Source organism: Kryptolebias marmoratus, linkage group LG3 (assembly GCF_001649575.2).
Source record: "Kryptolebias marmoratus isolate JLee-2015 linkage group LG3, ASM164957v2, whole genome shotgun sequence".
NCBI classification, from domain to species: domain Eukaryota; kingdom Metazoa; phylum Chordata; class Actinopteri; order Cyprinodontiformes; family Rivulidae; genus Kryptolebias; species Kryptolebias marmoratus.
Genome location: NC_051432.1, coordinates 28834211 through 28851956, shown reverse-complemented (window position 1 = coordinate 28851956; position 17746 = coordinate 28834211). Strand labels below are relative to the sequence as shown.

Sequence of the window (17746 nt, the reverse complement as noted above, 5' to 3'; positions counted from 1 at the left end):
CTCCATGCTCACTTGCTCCGTGTCAGTTTGTTTGCTGCTGACTCTCTCTCAGCCATGCTTCACTCCCTTCATCCCCTGCATCCTCACAAGACTGATTTACTTCCCTCCCTGAGTAAAGAGAGGGGCTTTTGTTTGCCACCATGGCACCGTGTACAAGAGTCGCAAACCTGCAGTCTCCGCCGTCCTCCGTCACAGAGTGCCCGTGCCTTTGTAAATAACTGTATGCAAGTTTTTCTGTGTCTTTTCTTTTAGCATTAGTAGGTTGTGCCAATCAAAGGAATGTTGCATCAATTTGAGGAAACATGCATAATGTTATTGATGTTATGGAATGTCTGCCGAGACGCAGACGAACCCTGACATTACCTGAGGTGAGTCGTGCATGTGCAGAATGTAAGCTGCATTGGCACCGTACCCCATAGAAAACCTAAGCAAGCCTGATGTCAGTTGCTGCTTGATGTGACTGAAAACAATCCTACAATGTCACCTTTATCTATCCCATGGTCTGTGATGGAATAAAATGAGTAAATCCTTTGAGGTCAAAAACTCCATGAACATAATGTGGTGCTAATGAAAGCAGCAGCATCTTAATCTGCCATAAAATTTACTGAAGGACATGCACGCCGACTGCATCTATATTTTAAATATTTTTATCTAAACCTGACTACTTGCAAATCTTTAGTTGCAGTTTCACTGAATTCTTGCAACAAAGAAGCAACAAGCCACATGGCTGCATTTTGCACAGCCAGTATTTGAAAATAACAGCTTAGTTTTGTGTCCACAGCTTGTAAGCCATGCTCTCCATTTTGTTGCACACTTCTGCCCACATCGTACGCTGCTGCAAAAGTCTCGAGACATTCTGGAGACCGCCTGATAAATGTCATTCACCAACAGTTGCAGGTCAGATACAACAACCAGAAGTTTCCCTAATCTGGGTGGAAACATGAACACAATTTAGAAGTAGTGTGGCTTTAAATGTCATTACAGAAGTCAAATTTTTTTCCAAACCCTGGCTTTAAATGCAGAAGGAGCTGCTTTGTTGAGTTTCTGTTGTGTGCATAAACACAAACAGTCCAGGGCGCCATTTTTAGGACAATATTAACATTAAGTAATCAATTTTTGACATTTAAAATTCAATTCAGAATCTTTTATGTGTGTATTGTGATGCATTAAAATAGATTATAATCCCCACTGTCAGATGTTACTAGGTTTAGCAAAAATTAAAACTAAAAAAAACATTTTTGAATCTTTCCATGGTTTGACAGATGTCAGTGATTAGCATTAGTTTTATATAGCCAGGTGTTTTGTAAACAAAACACTCTTTATACTATTTTCAAAAAAATCCTGAAAGAAACTTCACCAGAACTTGATGAGAATAAAACCCAAAGTGGTTAAATTATCTGCCAGTTTTGACTGAATTCAGCACCTGTGATGACAGTGTTTTGATAATTATTTGACCATTTCTAGAGGAAATGAGAACAACCTGATAGAATTACTGCTGTTATGTCTTGTTTTTCTTTTATACAGGTTTTAGCAAACAGCCGTGCTTTGGCAACATTATGAAGGAGAGAGAGAGAAAGGTGTTAAAACATGTGAGAGACAGAGGTTATCAGTATGCACGTTGGAGTGTGAAGGGAAGCGAGGGCGACGGCTGACGGGAGACACTTGATGTGTGCCCATATTTGAGAAAATGATGCTGTTTATGCCCAGCTGTCTCGTCCCTTTATGTGAAAGTTAAGGAGTGTTTCCAAGTGTTTGTGCGTCCTGTGTGTCAGAAAACATTTTACCAAACCTGCCAAGTTGTTTCCAGGTCTTCATCACTGCTCTGTGTTTACACTGAACTGTTGTTCAGCTGGTTTTTGGACTTAAAGGCTGCTGTGATGTCCTGTTGATCCCTCTGTGGAGCTGACTAATTAGTGAAAATTGTAAACCTCTTAAGGTCACGCTATACAGTACAAACAAAAACAACAAAAGCTATTAAATGGGAGTTTTTTTACCCACACTCTGCCTTTTATTGTGATTAAATTCAGCTTGTGATAAAGACCACCAGGAGAGTTAAAGATGCAGAGCTAATGGCTTCACAGGAATCAGAACTTTAAAGAAACTAGAAAAGCTTTTTCTGCTAAAATGTAAATGTGAATACTTAGTGCTGAATGACTTGGATTAAGTTTGTTGAATAAGCTGAAACTGAAAGATAAAACAAGCTGAAGAAAACCTAAATGAGAAGCTAAAGCTACTAAAACAGATGTTAAAAGCTAAAGCCAGCACATCAGTTGCTGGTGAAACTATTTGCTGCAGAGCCCAGCAGACATGCCAGCAACCGGAAAATTTAAAAGTCTAATCAGCACTCAGTGTTTATCTCTCCAAAAGCAATAAAACCTAAACAGATGAAACAAAGTCAGACAAGGAAAATTTGTGCTCCTGGCTTCGGAACAAATATTTGGAATAATTACAGAATCATACGTACTGAAAATAGACTTGGATCAAACATCATTTTAAAAACCCAAATGTACAAAATCCTAATGGTCCAGAGTGATAATGGAACCTGAGTTAATTTTCCCAAATGGGTCCAAGCAGAGAAAAAGAGATTAACAGTCATCATTACTGATGTGCTGTCTGTAATTTGGTTTATACAGAAAGCAAAAAGCTCCCATTTGTCCAACTTGCAACCGGTGATTCGTCTCAAACCAGCTCCAAATCACCAAACTGCAAACTCAGCCTCAGAACACGGACCTTTCTGTGGGAACAATTATTTTATTTTGTTTTAGAAAAGAATAGAATTTGCAGGAATGATGTGAGAAAATATTGTTGAATTTATTTGTGATTTAAGCATCTGTTCAGGTTTAAAGCTCGTAAATGCAGCAATAAAACTGGACATCCTGGAGCACTGGCTGGAAAAACACCAACATGTTTAGGTCCAAATGACCACTAATTAACAGGAAAAACACTTATCTGCACGGTTCCCACTTTGACTGATGAAGCATTGTTTTTCAGGGTTTTATAATCAGATTCAGTCCTCACTGTTAATTAATCTTTATTTACCTTTTGCTGAGGTGCAAACATTTATTTGCTTATATTTCTGTGGAAAAATATCTATTGCAGTTGTGCCAAAGGTGTACATGTAGTGCCTTTAATGTCTTCTTATGTCATTTTAGAACCTTTTAGTAGCTTCTAATGCACTTTAACCTAAATAATTATAGATATGTAACAAAGAATATATATTTGTGTTGTTACAAAGTGAATTACCAATGAATAAATATATGAAAAGTTCCATAATGTCACAAACCCAAGTAGTATAAGTATAATATCTTTACAGAAACATGTCTCCATTTTCAAGAAGAGCAGCAGGTATAAACCTTTTTAATGACCGTTTTCAAATCAATACTGTTGCTCTTTTGTGCACAACTTACAATACAGATTTTCAAGTCATGCATCCAGAAATAAGCAGTGATTTTTCAAAGATTGGTCACTCAAACATGGTGCATGGTGAGACGACTACTGAAAATCTGCATATGTCCTTGCATTTTTGAGTCTGCAGTAAGTTGCGTTTTTAAAACTAAACTCAAATACCTATCTCTCTCCCTCCCCTCCCTCCTGAGGGTTGTTAGGGTTTCTGCTGGCTCGGTTGATGCAAGATTTTTGGGTCACATTCATGAAGGTGCAAATTGGTGAGAAAATGTTGTGGCATTAGACGCAAAACCCGTCTCATCTTTTCTGTCTGAAATATGAACATTATGGCTCTTAGTTTCAAGGTGTAGGTGGACAGCTAAGACTTGTTCTGAAGAGCTGGTTCTCCTGCGGTGCTCCAAACATCTGTGGAGAAGTTGTTTGTGGTTGTAGACACACCGGTCCTCGTGTCACATGTGACTCATCATGGATGTGTCACACTAACTGAAGGAGCAGATGAATGTTTTGAATGTTTTGGAGCATCTTATGTGAATCAACTAAGAGAAAAAGACCAAATAAATCCTTGTGATAAATAGTGCAAATATCCTACACCTACACTATTCCTTTCTTTTTCTCAGTCTGCACACAGCAGGTGACCATGTGAGTTATACATTTGGTGTTCAAGGTTTTAACTTTTGTTGTTTTCTACTAATATCACCCACTTGTCCATTAACTGAACATATTTATGTGAGGATTAGAGTCATGTGACTGCAGTGATGTAAACTTAGTTGAACAGAAAACAAATGGGTCTAAATATCACCTGACCAAAATTTGAGGAAATTTAGTTTATATTTTTTGGTTAAAGGTACTCGTTGCAAATGATAAAATACCATAAAAAAGCTTATCATGAACAACATCAAAGGGTGCAGAATAAAAAGGTTTACTCCAGTAGTTTTCCAGATATATTGATATGCATATCTGATATAAATATCAGTACAATAAAACTGTGGGACTTCTCCATCCCAGACTGCTTTTTAACAGAAGTCACCAATGTTGACCTGTCCTCTGTCACTTCGGAAAACAAATACATGGTAGTTGGCAGCTGGTCACAGATTTTGCGGACATTTGTTTTAATTAAAGGACACATTAAGAACTAAAGAAAATAATGAGTGCAGATTTGGTTTCTTCCTGTATAATTTGTTCAACCTGTCTTCCTACAGTGCAGCACATTTAACATCCGTTTGATATTTGAAGGATAAGCTAAGTGCCTTGGCGAATCCTACATGTTAATAAAAGAATAATTATCTTGTTCATTTTCCTGACAACACAGGTGAAGAAACAGCGATGAATCAGACATTAATATGACTGCTGTATTTGACATTTCACAGTCTGTCAGACAAACAGTGAGGAGCAAGCAGAACCAACTCACACAGACCAATCTGAATTAATATATTCAGAGCACAGAGCTAAACACCAACGTTACCTTTCTCTTGTTGTTGGGGCTCACGTACAAATAACTGAGGATCGTCTTCGCTCCCACTTTGTCATTCAGCTTCTGGTACGTTGCTCCGTAGTCAGTTGACCTGAAATTTAATCAGAAAGGTCTGATGAACACTTGGTGAAGAAGTTGTCACATCTATCTATCCCGCCTTCCCTCGACTCAAACTAATAAAAGCTTCAGATTTTCTCCAGACTTGGTGAATCACTGCATGAGCTCAACATTAAGTTTGTTCTGTTTTAAATAAACGCAGGACAGAGACTCTTCAGCTCAGCACGAAGCTGCAGAGGACAAGGCGAAGCTGCCTCAACAACATTATAACCTTATAGCTGTCACTGAAATGGTTTAAAGTGCTGGAGACATTTTCAGCAGACATAATCATGAGACATGTTCTCAAATCTTGTGATGTTTAAGTTTTGTCTCGTACCACTAGATCTCGTTACATCCCTGTTAAACAATAATTGTTTTAGTTTTCATGTATGGGGATAAGTAGTTTGGAGGCAGTTTCTCTTCAGACATGAAAAACAAACCAAGGACAGCTCTTTTTGTCCTCCCAGAGACACCTGAAGTGACTGCAGGGAGTCACAGAAGACGAGCCCTGATCTGACATCCTGAGCTCAGAGCTGTATCATTAAATCTGTTTTATTCATGTTCCCAGTGAAACGGGGGGTGGGGTCTTTTTTCACATGCAGGAGACACTTCTGTCTGTTTATGAAATTATAATTAAGTTTAAAACTCAGCTGTGAAATATTCACACTGGTCAAAGCACTAAAGTAGAATCTGAGCTTGGATTTTACCGTCTGAAGCTGTTTCTGAAAGTTTCAGCAACTTATCTGAGCTGTCAGGTTTAATTTGTTTTGAGAGGCTTGAAGCTGTTTCACACACAGAAAAAGAAAAAGCCCAATTCATGCAAATCCTAAAAATGCAGCAAAGATACCAGTGAACGCCTCGTGTGACTTCAAATGAAACAATCACCCGCATCAACGGATGTTTTTTCCCCTCAATCATACCGTTAAAGTCAGCTTCCAGTTCTTGGTTAAAAGGTTTACAGAACTCAGATTCTTTAGGTTTACAACCTGCTGTGAAAATGGAGAAATATTCACAGATTAACATCAATTCGTCTCCTTCAGTAATTCTTTGAGATGTACTTTGGGCCGGTTTCCATGGTGCACAAACACATTTCCGTCTGATGGATGAATCTGGTCTCATTTATCAAAAAGCATCAAAGTCCGGCTTCATCAGGCAATGACATCATCAGACTACTGATCGGCTCCTGTCACAGAATAACCTGATTTAGGGCCCAGTGATGTATTTTTAGTGTGGCAGTAACTTTGAACTCTGAGCAGTAAAACAGGATGGCCCCTGCAGATCTCAGGAAGATAAAAGCTGCAATAAGTGAAAAATGATCATTTCTCAAGGACAATAATTTTGCGTGAAGCCGGCCCGCCAGGTCGCCGGCCTCAGGAAGGCCGCTCACTGATCTGATGGCGTGCGGATGTGAGATCCACAGCTGCTGCAGCTGGATTAAAGCTTCAGAGAGGAAACGTCCAAGGACACGAGAATGTTATCAGCTGTTTTACAGCGATTCGCCTCAGTGGGGAGAACGGATTCTCTATTAGGACATTTAAGGTATTAAAACTTTTACACACACCCTCAACCCCCTTTTCTCCCTGAAACAGATTAAAATTCTGTCTATAGCCGCATATTAAAAGGCTTATTAGAAAGCCTCCGTTAGAACTACTACACACTGATAGGCAGCTACTAGACAGCGTTTACATTATCTGACGGGAGTTTGATTAATCATGGTTCGGAGGGATGAGAGAGAAGAGTCAGCGTGCAGAAAACGCCAGCAGCGCTGCTTCAGACACAAAGACGAGCAGCAGCTGCTTCCATGAATTCAGACAACCTGGCACTCTCGCTCAGTTTATCTTCAGAGTAGCTGGGCTAAATCACACCCTTCCCTCCCTCCATATCCGCAATGCCTCTCCATCATCCCGCTGCCCGTCACGTCTGGCGGCTCAGCGAGGCTCTTAAAGCTACACTGGCCATGAGAGAGCAGAGCGTGTCTCAGCGTGGGACCGTGTGGGACATTTACATCCTCCGTCCTCGTCCCACAAACTCAAATAATGTTCCACTTCATTTTTCAAAAGTCCAAACTGCAGAACAGGCAGTTTTCTGAAGACGTGGCTCAGTGATGAAAGACTCAAACGGTCCGCGTCCTGCGGAACGTCAAACTCAAGCTTTAAAGGAACAGTTCACAGTTTTAAAAGTGTGGCTCTGTCAGTAATCAGTGTCTTACCTGCTGCACAAGTACTGGATTATGATGATTTAAATAAAATGCGTTTTTATTTCAGTAATTTATTTATTTTAGTGAAGTTGTTCCCAAACATTCCTCACCAGTCAGTCATAAACAAACCAGTTTTTGTGACAAAAAGTAAAAAAGTTACATAACTGCAGTGTCAACAAGCAGTTTTTATTTTTGTATCACATTTGTTTTAGAAAAACAAAAAGCTTAAACTTGACATAGTCAGCTGACATTGTTTCAAACAGTAAGTAGAGCCAAGCTTGAGTTGGAAAAACTGCTTCATTTTTTATTTTTATTTTTTATTTTCAGTCAGTTTTACGCAGCAGGTTGAGAAATAACAAAACAAGATTGAAGTTGGATATTAAAAATTACATGATCACATTTAGAAAAACCCATGATTAGGGATTGGACATTAAAAAGGAATAAGTTAGAAAAAACTTCACAAATTGCAATAAAACAAAGTGAAGTAATGAAGGGCTTCAAATTACAGTTTTTCTGGCTGCAGAATTCTGCAACAACAAGCCTGCTTCTGATTTTTCTTTTTCAGAATAAAACTAGTCCATCTGATTGAAAGGTATGTCTTCATAATTCAAATGAACACCCAGTGTAGTTTTAATGAAGTGTCACCTGTTTTATTTGAGCTCCTGCTGAGGTAAGAAGAGAGCTGATTGATTCCTCTAACAGATGTAAAAAGTTGCTCGTCTGCAGATGTCAGCGATGATGCAACACGATGATCAATGAGGGTCGAATCACTTCCTGCTTGCTGTGGCGTTTAGGAAGAGGAAACCCCAGCAGGATGTGTGTGTGCCGGAAAGCAGGCTGGGTGTGTCGGAGGAGAGGCTCTTCACTTGTGTTGCGTCACCGAAGCAGTTTGGAATAAGTTCAGATCTTCTTCATGATGGGAACTTCTCCAAAGGTTTTACTCTGAACTGAAGGGTTTGGATTTAAGGTCTTATATTTTAAGGGGTTTATTGCAAAAGACTTAAGTTTTTTGTTTTTCTTTCTGGAAATTAAAAAATAATATTCACGGCTTGACAGAAAACTATAAAGAAAGTATTAAAATGTTTATATTGTATTTTTTAAATAAGCTTTCACTTCTTTTCTTCATTTAACCTTTCTTGTCATGTTCTCGTGTTACATTTACAGTCCGTCTAGTCATTTAAATAGTTTATTTTCTCACAGTTTACTCACAGAAACTATGGGAGTTCAGACACATTAAATAGGAGGCAACTAAACTTCTGTTCTGGTTTCACCTCTCGTCTTTTAAATTTCTTCACATAAAGTCATTGTTGGGACAATAAAACTAAAGATAATCAGCTGAGTTTGTACGACTTGAGTCAGTTCAGGTTTAGAATTAAATTTCTAAATAAAACAGCATAAAATATGTTATATATATATATATTTAGACTGAGATCATCTTATATTGAAGTTTTGCACCTTTTCATGAATTATGTGCTGATATTTAAGAACATATATTGGGGGTGACTCTCAGCTACTACCACACCAAACTGTAGCTTAATGTCTGACAAACTGACTGAATTAAAGCCACTTCTGTGTTGGTTGTTGATGATAGAAGTATGTCCAATAATTACTTTGAGAAAGTTTCATTAAAATCTAAAATCTCACTATTTTGTTAACAGCCAAACAGGGCTGATTTTTACCTTTTCTAAGCTCAGTTGGCTGTGCCGGCCATCTTGAATGAATGGTAATCAGACATAAATGTTTATCCAATGATTATTTCTTGAAAGCTTAATAAAAATCCAACCAGGTTAATGAGATTTTTTGCTAACAGACTGACAGCTTATAGGCAACATTTTAAACAGAGACGTTTCCCAATCTATTAGCTCTCAGATGATGTGTTGCAGATCAGGCTCAGCTACTACCATGCCAACTTTTAGTTCAGTATCTGTTTATTGAACTGTAGCCATTTTTGTTTTAAGCTCAGTGGCTGTGGCAGCCATGTTTAATTGGGTTTAGATGAACATTAATTGATTATTAATGCTAATTCCAATCTAATTAGTCCAAAAGTTCATGAATGTTTTTACTAATATTTGACAAAGACGACCAACTAAAAGTTTAAGTTAAAGTTTTAGTCAACTTGTGACTAATGAGTGAATTCTCCTTTTATAACATGTTTTAAAAATACAATTTGAAGCTGTTATCTCATGCAGCCGTGTCAGGTTCAGCCTGAAGAGTGACACTGATATCTGTTGCTTCTCGCCTCTGTCCATCTTCTCTGCCTTCAATTGTCCACTAATGTCCCGAGGACTCATTAGACTCTTCTCTCCCTCAAAATGTGAATCATCTGTTCACTCATCTGTCTTTCTGTCAGACTGTCAGCTTTTTCCACAAACACCTTTAATCACCCGTCCATTACCAGAGCCTCTGTTTTTTCAGATTTATAACACGGTTAGTGCAGCATCGTTACGATGAGACAGCGTCACGTGGGACTTGGAGCAACAGCCTCATCGGATCGCCCAGAAGATAAGCGCTCTCATACAACGCCTCAGGCTGCCTCCCAGGAAAAGGACAAAAAATAAATTCCTAAAATACCTTTCCTTACACACAGAAGTAAAATAATCTGGGAAAAATATCATCAGAAATTCCACAAAAGCAGTTCACCAGTTTTTATTCAGTTAAAAGCCAACTTTATAAATGATATAACTTAATCTTCCAAAAGTCATGAATTGATGGTTTTATTCAAAATCAGTAAAATGGTAACTATTCTTACCAATCACTGGGAGATATGTTCCCACTTGCAGTAATTTCAGTATTTTTACCTCAATAATATTTGTTTAAATTCAGTTTAAAACAATTTTGAGTCATAAGTTCCAGGTCAAACTCTTTTTTATTTAATTACTGAATAGAATCTTGAAAGAAAAAAGTTTTTTGTTTGTCCAAACCTGTCTTTACCTATTTTATTTCTTTAAAAATAGCAGCCAGTTGAGTTCAAACAGTTCATTAACAGAATCAATGTTTTATTTCTGTTCATAACTTTGCATTGCAACTCTTTCCATCTTTAACTCACATCCAAAGGTGAATATTTTATAGTTGAAACCGGTGGTTCTCAAAGAAAAGAAAAGTTGCAGAGACTCCTGACTGACTGATAAAGAATACAAACTTTGCTGTCATTTAACGAGGAGCCTTTTTTTGCATTTATGATCACAATCTTATTTCTTTGTAACAGTTAAGACTCAGCATGGTGCTGGTGATCCTTAAACAATTAAATTCAATTTATTTTTTGTAGATTTTCTCAAAACCTCCCTGGTGTTTCACTCAACTTTGGTTTAAACAGTAATTTTGGCTCCCATTGAAGTTTTTGTTGTTGTTCTCATTCTGTTGTAGTTTGATATTTGGTAAGAAACGTCTCTGTTCCTGTGAAACATCTCTACTAATGATGAGATCGTTCCCAAAGTGCCGGTTCTTTGAGAATTGGCTCTTTAAAGAGTCATTGAGGAGCTGAAAAAGCTGCTCTGAGACGGTTCTTCACACATTGTACACAATGAAGAGCCGGAAGTCTCAGAATTACTTCCTACAAACACTTAATTAAAAGGAAAAAGATTCAACACAATCTGCTGACTTCCTCAGATAGATTACATTTAGAAGTTGTCATTTTCTACTTCATTATACAGAATGATGTAAGATCACTGAGAGCCACTAAATGCCCACAGGTTTATAATATATGGGACTACTGTATAAATTTCTTTATGTTGATCTAGTAGAAATCAACCTGGAGCTCATTGTAGATGACTTTTTTGGGTGGGGTTGAACATAAAGCTAAAAATTTGGACTAAATACGACCTAAAAGTAAATGTTTTATCTCCATTTGGTTTCATATTAAAACAAATCATTGTGTTTTTGCCACAGTTTGTTTAGAAATATCATAAAATGAAAGAACCTTGATGGGATTTAGACCCTGAGTTCTACATTAAAGCACATTTTAATTTTCATTACTGTGAAAAGAACCTGCTTGCATTAAATGATTACTTTCTTATTCTTGTTTTTTGCTCACAGACACACAGATGATCAGTTACATGATCGCCTGCCTTTCATGGGAGCAGCCAAATGACTGTTCTTGAGACATTAGTCCAGCCCCATCAGTTTTTTTCTAAAAGTCCTGCACCAACATTTATCAGGGGACAGAGACTGAGACGACGCCACTAACAAGGCCGGTCGAGGTAATTTGCAGAATAACACCTCCGGCTTTAGTGGCTTTGATTAGTTCATGTGAGGAATATCTGGCTGCCATGAGACATTAAAACTAATTCAGTGATAGTTGGCGGAGCTTTTTCCTCCCGTAGTGTTTCATTAATCCTCATTATGACCAAATGTGAAACGTTGTTCCTAAAAGCACGGCTCCAAGCAGCTCAAATCGCAGGATTAAAGACATCAGAAATGTTCCAGCCAGCAGTCTCTTCTGACCAATTTATTGTGTCAAAATCAGAGGCACTCGAGGCTTTGCTGGAAATGTCATGATCTCATAAGCTTACCTCCATAATGAACTCTCAGTCACACTGTTCAGGTTGAAGTCGAAGAGTTTGGTCAGCATCAGAATGACCTGCAGAACGAGAGAAGCAACGTAATCAGGACCGATTTATTGATGCAAGACAATCCTGACAAAGAGAGAAGGAAAACAGTGTTGTACCCACTATGGCAGAGCTAGATTTAATCTTTAACGAAGCTTCTTGTCTCACACAAACGAGGACAAACGTCTCCGTCAGTCTCAGATGGACATCCTGTCTTACCTCCAGTGGTTTCATTGCTTACAGACAAATTCTTCTGACTCTCAGTAAATGGATGAACAAAAAGCATCAAAACCAAGTCAAACTGTTTTTGGTTGGTTTTATTACAACACCAATTCCCAAAAAGTTGTGAAATTGTGTGAAATGTACATAAAAAACCAAATGCAATGATCTGCAAACCTCATAAAGCCATGCTTTATTCACAGCAGAACATCAGAAAAGGATCAAATGTTGAAACTCAGAAACTGAACAAGTTTAGAAGAATACAGAAAGGTAATTCTGAATTTCTATGCTTTGTTGCGTTGATGGAGCCTTTCCAGATGTATAAGCTGCCCATGCCAGAGGCACTAATGCACCCCCATACCATCAGAGAGGCAGGCTGACCTCAGAACAGTTCTCCTCTTTGGTCCAGAGGAGACACATCTGTTCACATCTGGCTTCTTCTTTGCCTGATAGAGCTTTAAGCAGCACGGTGAACTGTGTTTACAGACAGTGTTCCTGAGCAGAACCAGAACCAGAACCAGAACCTGGTTTTAATGCAGTGTTCTAATACAGTTTTCTGTTGCTCCACTATTTTTAGATGCAGTTTTTCAGAGGTTGGTGAACTCCCGCCCATTTTTACTTCTCTAAAATGCTCTTTTTATCCCCTTGTTGCCAGTTAACCTGATTAGATGTAAAATGTCCCTCCAGCTGTTTCTGACTTTTATAGCTTTTTGTTCTCCTCTCAACTTTTTTGAGATGTGTTGCCGCTTATTTTTCCAAAAAATGAATAAATTTGATATTTACTGTGTTCAATTGTAAAAAAAACAATGTGGGTTTATGAAACTTGCAAATCATTCCATTCTGTTTTTATGTACAGATGGATCGGGGTTTATTTTCCTCTGCATTCTTAAAACAGCTGGTTGTTGTGACTGGATGTCAGCAGGTAAAGTGACTTCAGACTGTCAGCTACAACCAACAACATTCTGGCATCTTACAGCTGAAATATAATCCTGCATGGTTTCAATCAGGACTTATATGATGGTGTCTGAGCTGTTTGATTCATTTGGGAACAGGAGTGCACAGTATTTCTAAATAAAGCCAAAGTCAGCTTTATTGTCAGTTCTGCTCCATGAACTGTAAATGCAGAGTGGGGTTCTGTGTAACTCAGACCCTCGCTGAGGTAGCAAGTATTAACTAGAAACAACTACAAGGTGTTGTGGCTTCATTCCAAAGCAATCAGAGTCATTTAAATGCAGCTTCAAACAATTTTCATTCATTTTATCTATGTTCTGTTAAAAAAGAAACAAAAGATCAGGACAGTGTTTGTCTGCAACAATCGAAACTTATTTGAATAGCAGTAAATATTTTATGCAGTGAATAAAAGTTAAACTGCAGCCAGCTACCTTTTCTGTAGCCTTTATTTTAAATCATGGCTGTTTTTTGTGCGCACAGCTTTCTAAACCTGTTTTCTGGGATGTGCACGTTATTTTATTGCTCACTTTGAACCCACCTTCACAGCCAGCCCCATGTTTATAATTTAATCTGCTGCAGAACACCTTTGAATTGAAAATAGGCAGATTTGGACCAGATTTTTACACTTGTTATTTCTCACTGGTGGGGTTTTTAGACCTGGACTTGTTTTCTGAGCAGGTGTCAAACACACATTTGTCAGGATTTGTTTTGTTTTTTTAGTTCCTTCTGAATTGGGTTTATTGTTTCAGTAATTCTGTTTTAATTCTTGTTAACATTGTGTTTAGTTTTATATTAAATTCTTATATAGTTTTGCTCTTTGTGCCTTCTGTCATCATCCACTTTTCCTCAGCTCATCACTTGTTTGCCTGCCACGCCCATCTGCACCTGTCTCCAGTTTATAATCACTCACCTGTGTGCAGATACCAATCACCCTCTGCTTTTAAAACCTGTTCATCTTCATTACAAACTCTCTGGTTCACTGTTGCGTGCGTGCACTGTCCGGATTTCTCCGTGTTGCCTTTCCTGTCTTCCCTGAACTCTGGGCAGTTTTTTGTTAGTTAGTTTTTTGCTGTCACATCGGCCCTGTTGTTTCAGTTCTTTTAAAAGTAAATTAGTTTTTCCTCTGAAGCTCCTCAGTGTCTGTCTACATTCTGGGTTCAACCAACTTTTCAAATCTGACACCTTTATTGCTCCTGAGATGGATTTGAAACACATGCAACAACTTTGACGACTTGGAGAGAAAATTTGTTGCACAAATTTGTTGAATATGTTCAAAATTCAAGCGACAGGTCTGCAAGCCTCTGACTCAACAACTGAGCCACAGTTTTTCTCCTTGTTTTAGTTGCACAGTGATTATTTTCTGTTCTGTATTGTTTATTTAATGAGAGGTCTGAGGTGAAAGTGTCACCTTTTATCCATGCTCACAGGTGACCTGAGCTAACGATCGACACGTGTCAAAGCATCCTTTGGTGACTCTGACATGTGAGGATCAAACCATTGTTTCCAGTTTCATCACCTGAGCCTCCTGAGACCTTCCTTTACTTATAAAGGTTTTATTCTTTAGAGTCTGAACCAACACAGTTTATACAAATATTCTGTTAATATTGTTTATAGTTCAAAAGGCACAAAGGATCATATAATGGCCACAGCGAACAAACTCGCATGAAAGATTTGGTGAGTTTGTTTACACCAGATGCCCTTCCTGATGCAATCTGGACTCAAACCTGCAACCTCAGGATTATAAGACTGCAGCACTGACCACCAAACCACTGCAGCCCTGCTATGATCGGTTTGTGTCACTGACACAGAGCTTCCTGACATCAATTTAAAAAGTTCATCATCGCCTTGAAGTTTTTTCTTTTGATAAAAATCAACTTGAGGAACAACATAAACAAGTTTATTATTGGCTTGAGACTCACTATCTGCAGATTCTTAATTTTAAATGACTCAGATCGGTACTGGAGACAAAAAAAAAACAACCTCCTAATCGGGACATCTCTCAGTTTTAAAGAATAAGTTTTTGATATTTAATGATTAATTTCTCTGAGTCTCATTTTATCCATCCAGTGGTTCATGAGATATTTTGTGAACAGACAAACTGAAACCTACACAGAGGCAATACCATGATTTCCCGCCTTTCACAAAGGCAGGAAATAATAAAATAATGGATCTGATTTAAGGTGTGTCAGCCTGAGCTGTGATGTGTTTGTGGTTTTTGAGCCAGTTTCATCTCTGAGAGAAACATTTTATCCTCTCATTTTTAGAAAAACATTTTTGTTCTTTAAAAAACAGATTCAGCAAAGTATTTTACAAACATGCTCAGATTTGAGGAAAAAAAAAAAGTCAAATATTTCCAATTGAAGAAAACAGAAAATGTGACGTATTTACAGAGTTGATTTAAAATCTGGTAAAACTGTTTCCACAAGATTAGTCCAAAGAGCAAGAAGAGCAGCAGTTCTCCTTCTGGAAGGTTCTGCTTGTGTGTGTGTGGCGGGGGGTTAGAAGGAAGGTGTCCCTCAGTTCTGTCCCCGACAGAGGACAGAGGGGGACAAGGACGGAAAGAGTTCAGCTTACTGACAGGCTGGTGGAGGAAGCTGTCTCCACAAACACGTCGCAGATGGTTGGAGACAAACAGAACAGGAAGTGAAGACTCCATGTTGGATCGTACACACAGTTACAGATAAACAGAAACAATAAACATCGAGACTGATTATTTTCTTTTTATTTGCTAAACTTTATGCTTTAGGTGAATTTTAAATTAAAGTATTTATTTTACCCTCAACTGGTCTATTTAAGTTCAACTTAGATTGTTCAAATATTTAGTATTTAAAATCTGCCAAAGTCTTTATTTTAGAATAAAAGATAATAGCTGTCCGAGTTTTATATCAATAAGAAAAAAGATTCACTTTAATAACTGAAGCCATTTGTTTTGTGCAGTTTTAATAAAACCAGTATCTCACTGAGGAAACAAATTGTAAATAGCAATATCAAGAAGTTTCTAAACTGTTTTAAAACATTCTCAATGAGTCTTAAAAACATGTCCAGGTATAAAAATCACACTGATGATAACTAAAAAATAACTAGTCCACATCTGCCTGTCTTCATTTCTAAACTCCATCTGATTAAATCATAAATGTGGGATTAGCTGCTGAGGTGATGACAAAAAGGGCGAATATGATGTGGGTTAGAATAGTTTTGGAATAGGACGTAGTTTTCAAACTCTGGTTGTTCAAAATGCATCTGCATGGATCAGACTGCAATGAAAAAACTGTTTTCATGCAACTTTGACTGCAAATATGACCTTTTGACTCTAAACTGTGACTGACTAAAGATCAAAAAAGAGAATAAACTGCAATCAAACTGCAACATGATTGAAACATAATTTTGTGACTAAACTGTGAGAATAAATCTGCAGGTCATTCGAAGGAATGTCACCCAAATGCTGCAATTTATTTGCAGTTCTGTACAAATGCAAACAGAAGGACCAGTTCCTTCAGATTTTATGTCTCTAAGAGTCGCAGCTCATTATCTCTGTGCCATCAAAGACATTAATACATGTTGACTTTAACGTGTCTTATTTCACTGTAAGAAAAAACAAAAATCTAAATATTAGAAAGTTTGCAGAAGTTTTAATGTGAGGTGAGGTGTCGAGCAGAGCTGCACACATTCTGCTAAAAGTGAACCTAATTTACTGCAACACAAAAGCTCTTTGCAGCTTTAATGAGGTTTTCTTTATGCAAACTGCAGCACGCTGCAGTTGTTTAAAATTATCCTAATTTTTCCAGAGTCATTACTTAATCATATCACACTGATTCGAAACTCTCCGCAGGAAATATTCCCGATTCCCTTCATGCCCTGAGGGTGAGTGGGGAGAGTAAAAGTGGGTCGGCCGGAATCTTCAGGGAAAAAAAAACGAGGCAGGAACATCTCATTTGGCTTCCAGCGAAAAAGTAAAGCAGTGTGGAAACTCGGTGTGTTTACTGAGAGACTGGAGGTGAGTTTACCTCAGAAGAAATTATTCTAGCTTCATGGAGCACAAGTTACAGTGCTGTGAGAAAGTACTTGTCTTCTGTTTCTGTTTTTGTCACAAAGACACATTTCAGAACCTCAAACGAATGTTAATGACAGACTAAGATAACCTGAGGAAATAATAAATGCAGTTTTTAAACGATGATTTCATTAATAGAGTAAAAGCTAACCAATTCAACTGGCTCTGTGTGGAAAAATAATTGGCCCCTAAACCTAAGAACTGGTGGCAATAACTTTAAACACAAGTTTGTGATAACTGGCAGCAGGTCTTTCAGGTCTTTCAGGTCTTTCAGGTGACCGTGGAGGAATGGTGCTGCTGCGTTTCAGCTTGAACGGCTGAAAATTCTCCTTCAGGATTTTCTGGTAGAGAGCAGAATTCAAGGTTCCAGTAATTATGACAAGTTGTCCAAGTCCTGAAGCAGCAAATCAGCCGCCAGACCATCACACACATAACATAAGTTTTAATTTGATCAGACATATTCTGATTTTTCTCTGATGTGACTGAGCTTTAGTGCCGTGGTCAGTTGTTGATTTTTATTCACAAATGCATGAAGTAAAATAAACAAGCAGAAACTGCAGAACTGATGCTTGTTGCCTTTAAGCCTCTCCTCTCTGCTCATTGCCAGTTCAACCGCCCGATGACTTGTGTGACTTTGTGAAAGTGTTCCACCAGCAGGAGGTTCCTGCACGCACCCGTGGAACAGATGCACTTCGGCTAGTGAAATTACATTGCAAGGTTGGGGCTCCTGTGATCAGGCTTATTAAATATGCGCCAGCATCTGCAGCCCCAGAAACACTGGCGGTGCAGTCAGTCGGCGTGTGGCTGGCAGGGCT

General features: G+C 38.2%; 1 protein-coding gene across 7 annotated transcripts in view; it reads right to left on the bottom strand.

The window, feature by feature from the left end:
* LOC108246382 (VPS10 domain-containing receptor SorCS1) overlaps nt 1–17746 on the bottom strand; it is a 157380-nt gene that overhangs the window by 71515 nt on the left and 68119 nt on the right. For all 7 annotated transcript variants that reach the window (XR_005233000.1, XR_003040055.2, XM_037974890.1 and 4 more), the window contains exons 2-3: nt 11678–11745; nt 4868–4967 (exon numbers count right to left, since the gene is read on the bottom strand). Coding sequence is in view for 5 of the 7 variants with exons in the window: in XM_037974890.1 (XP_037830818.1) it covers nt 4868–4967; nt 11678–11745 (168 nt within the window). In the remaining 2 variants the exon portion in view is untranslated. The remainder of the gene's footprint in view (nt 1–4867; nt 4968–11677; nt 11746–17746) is intronic.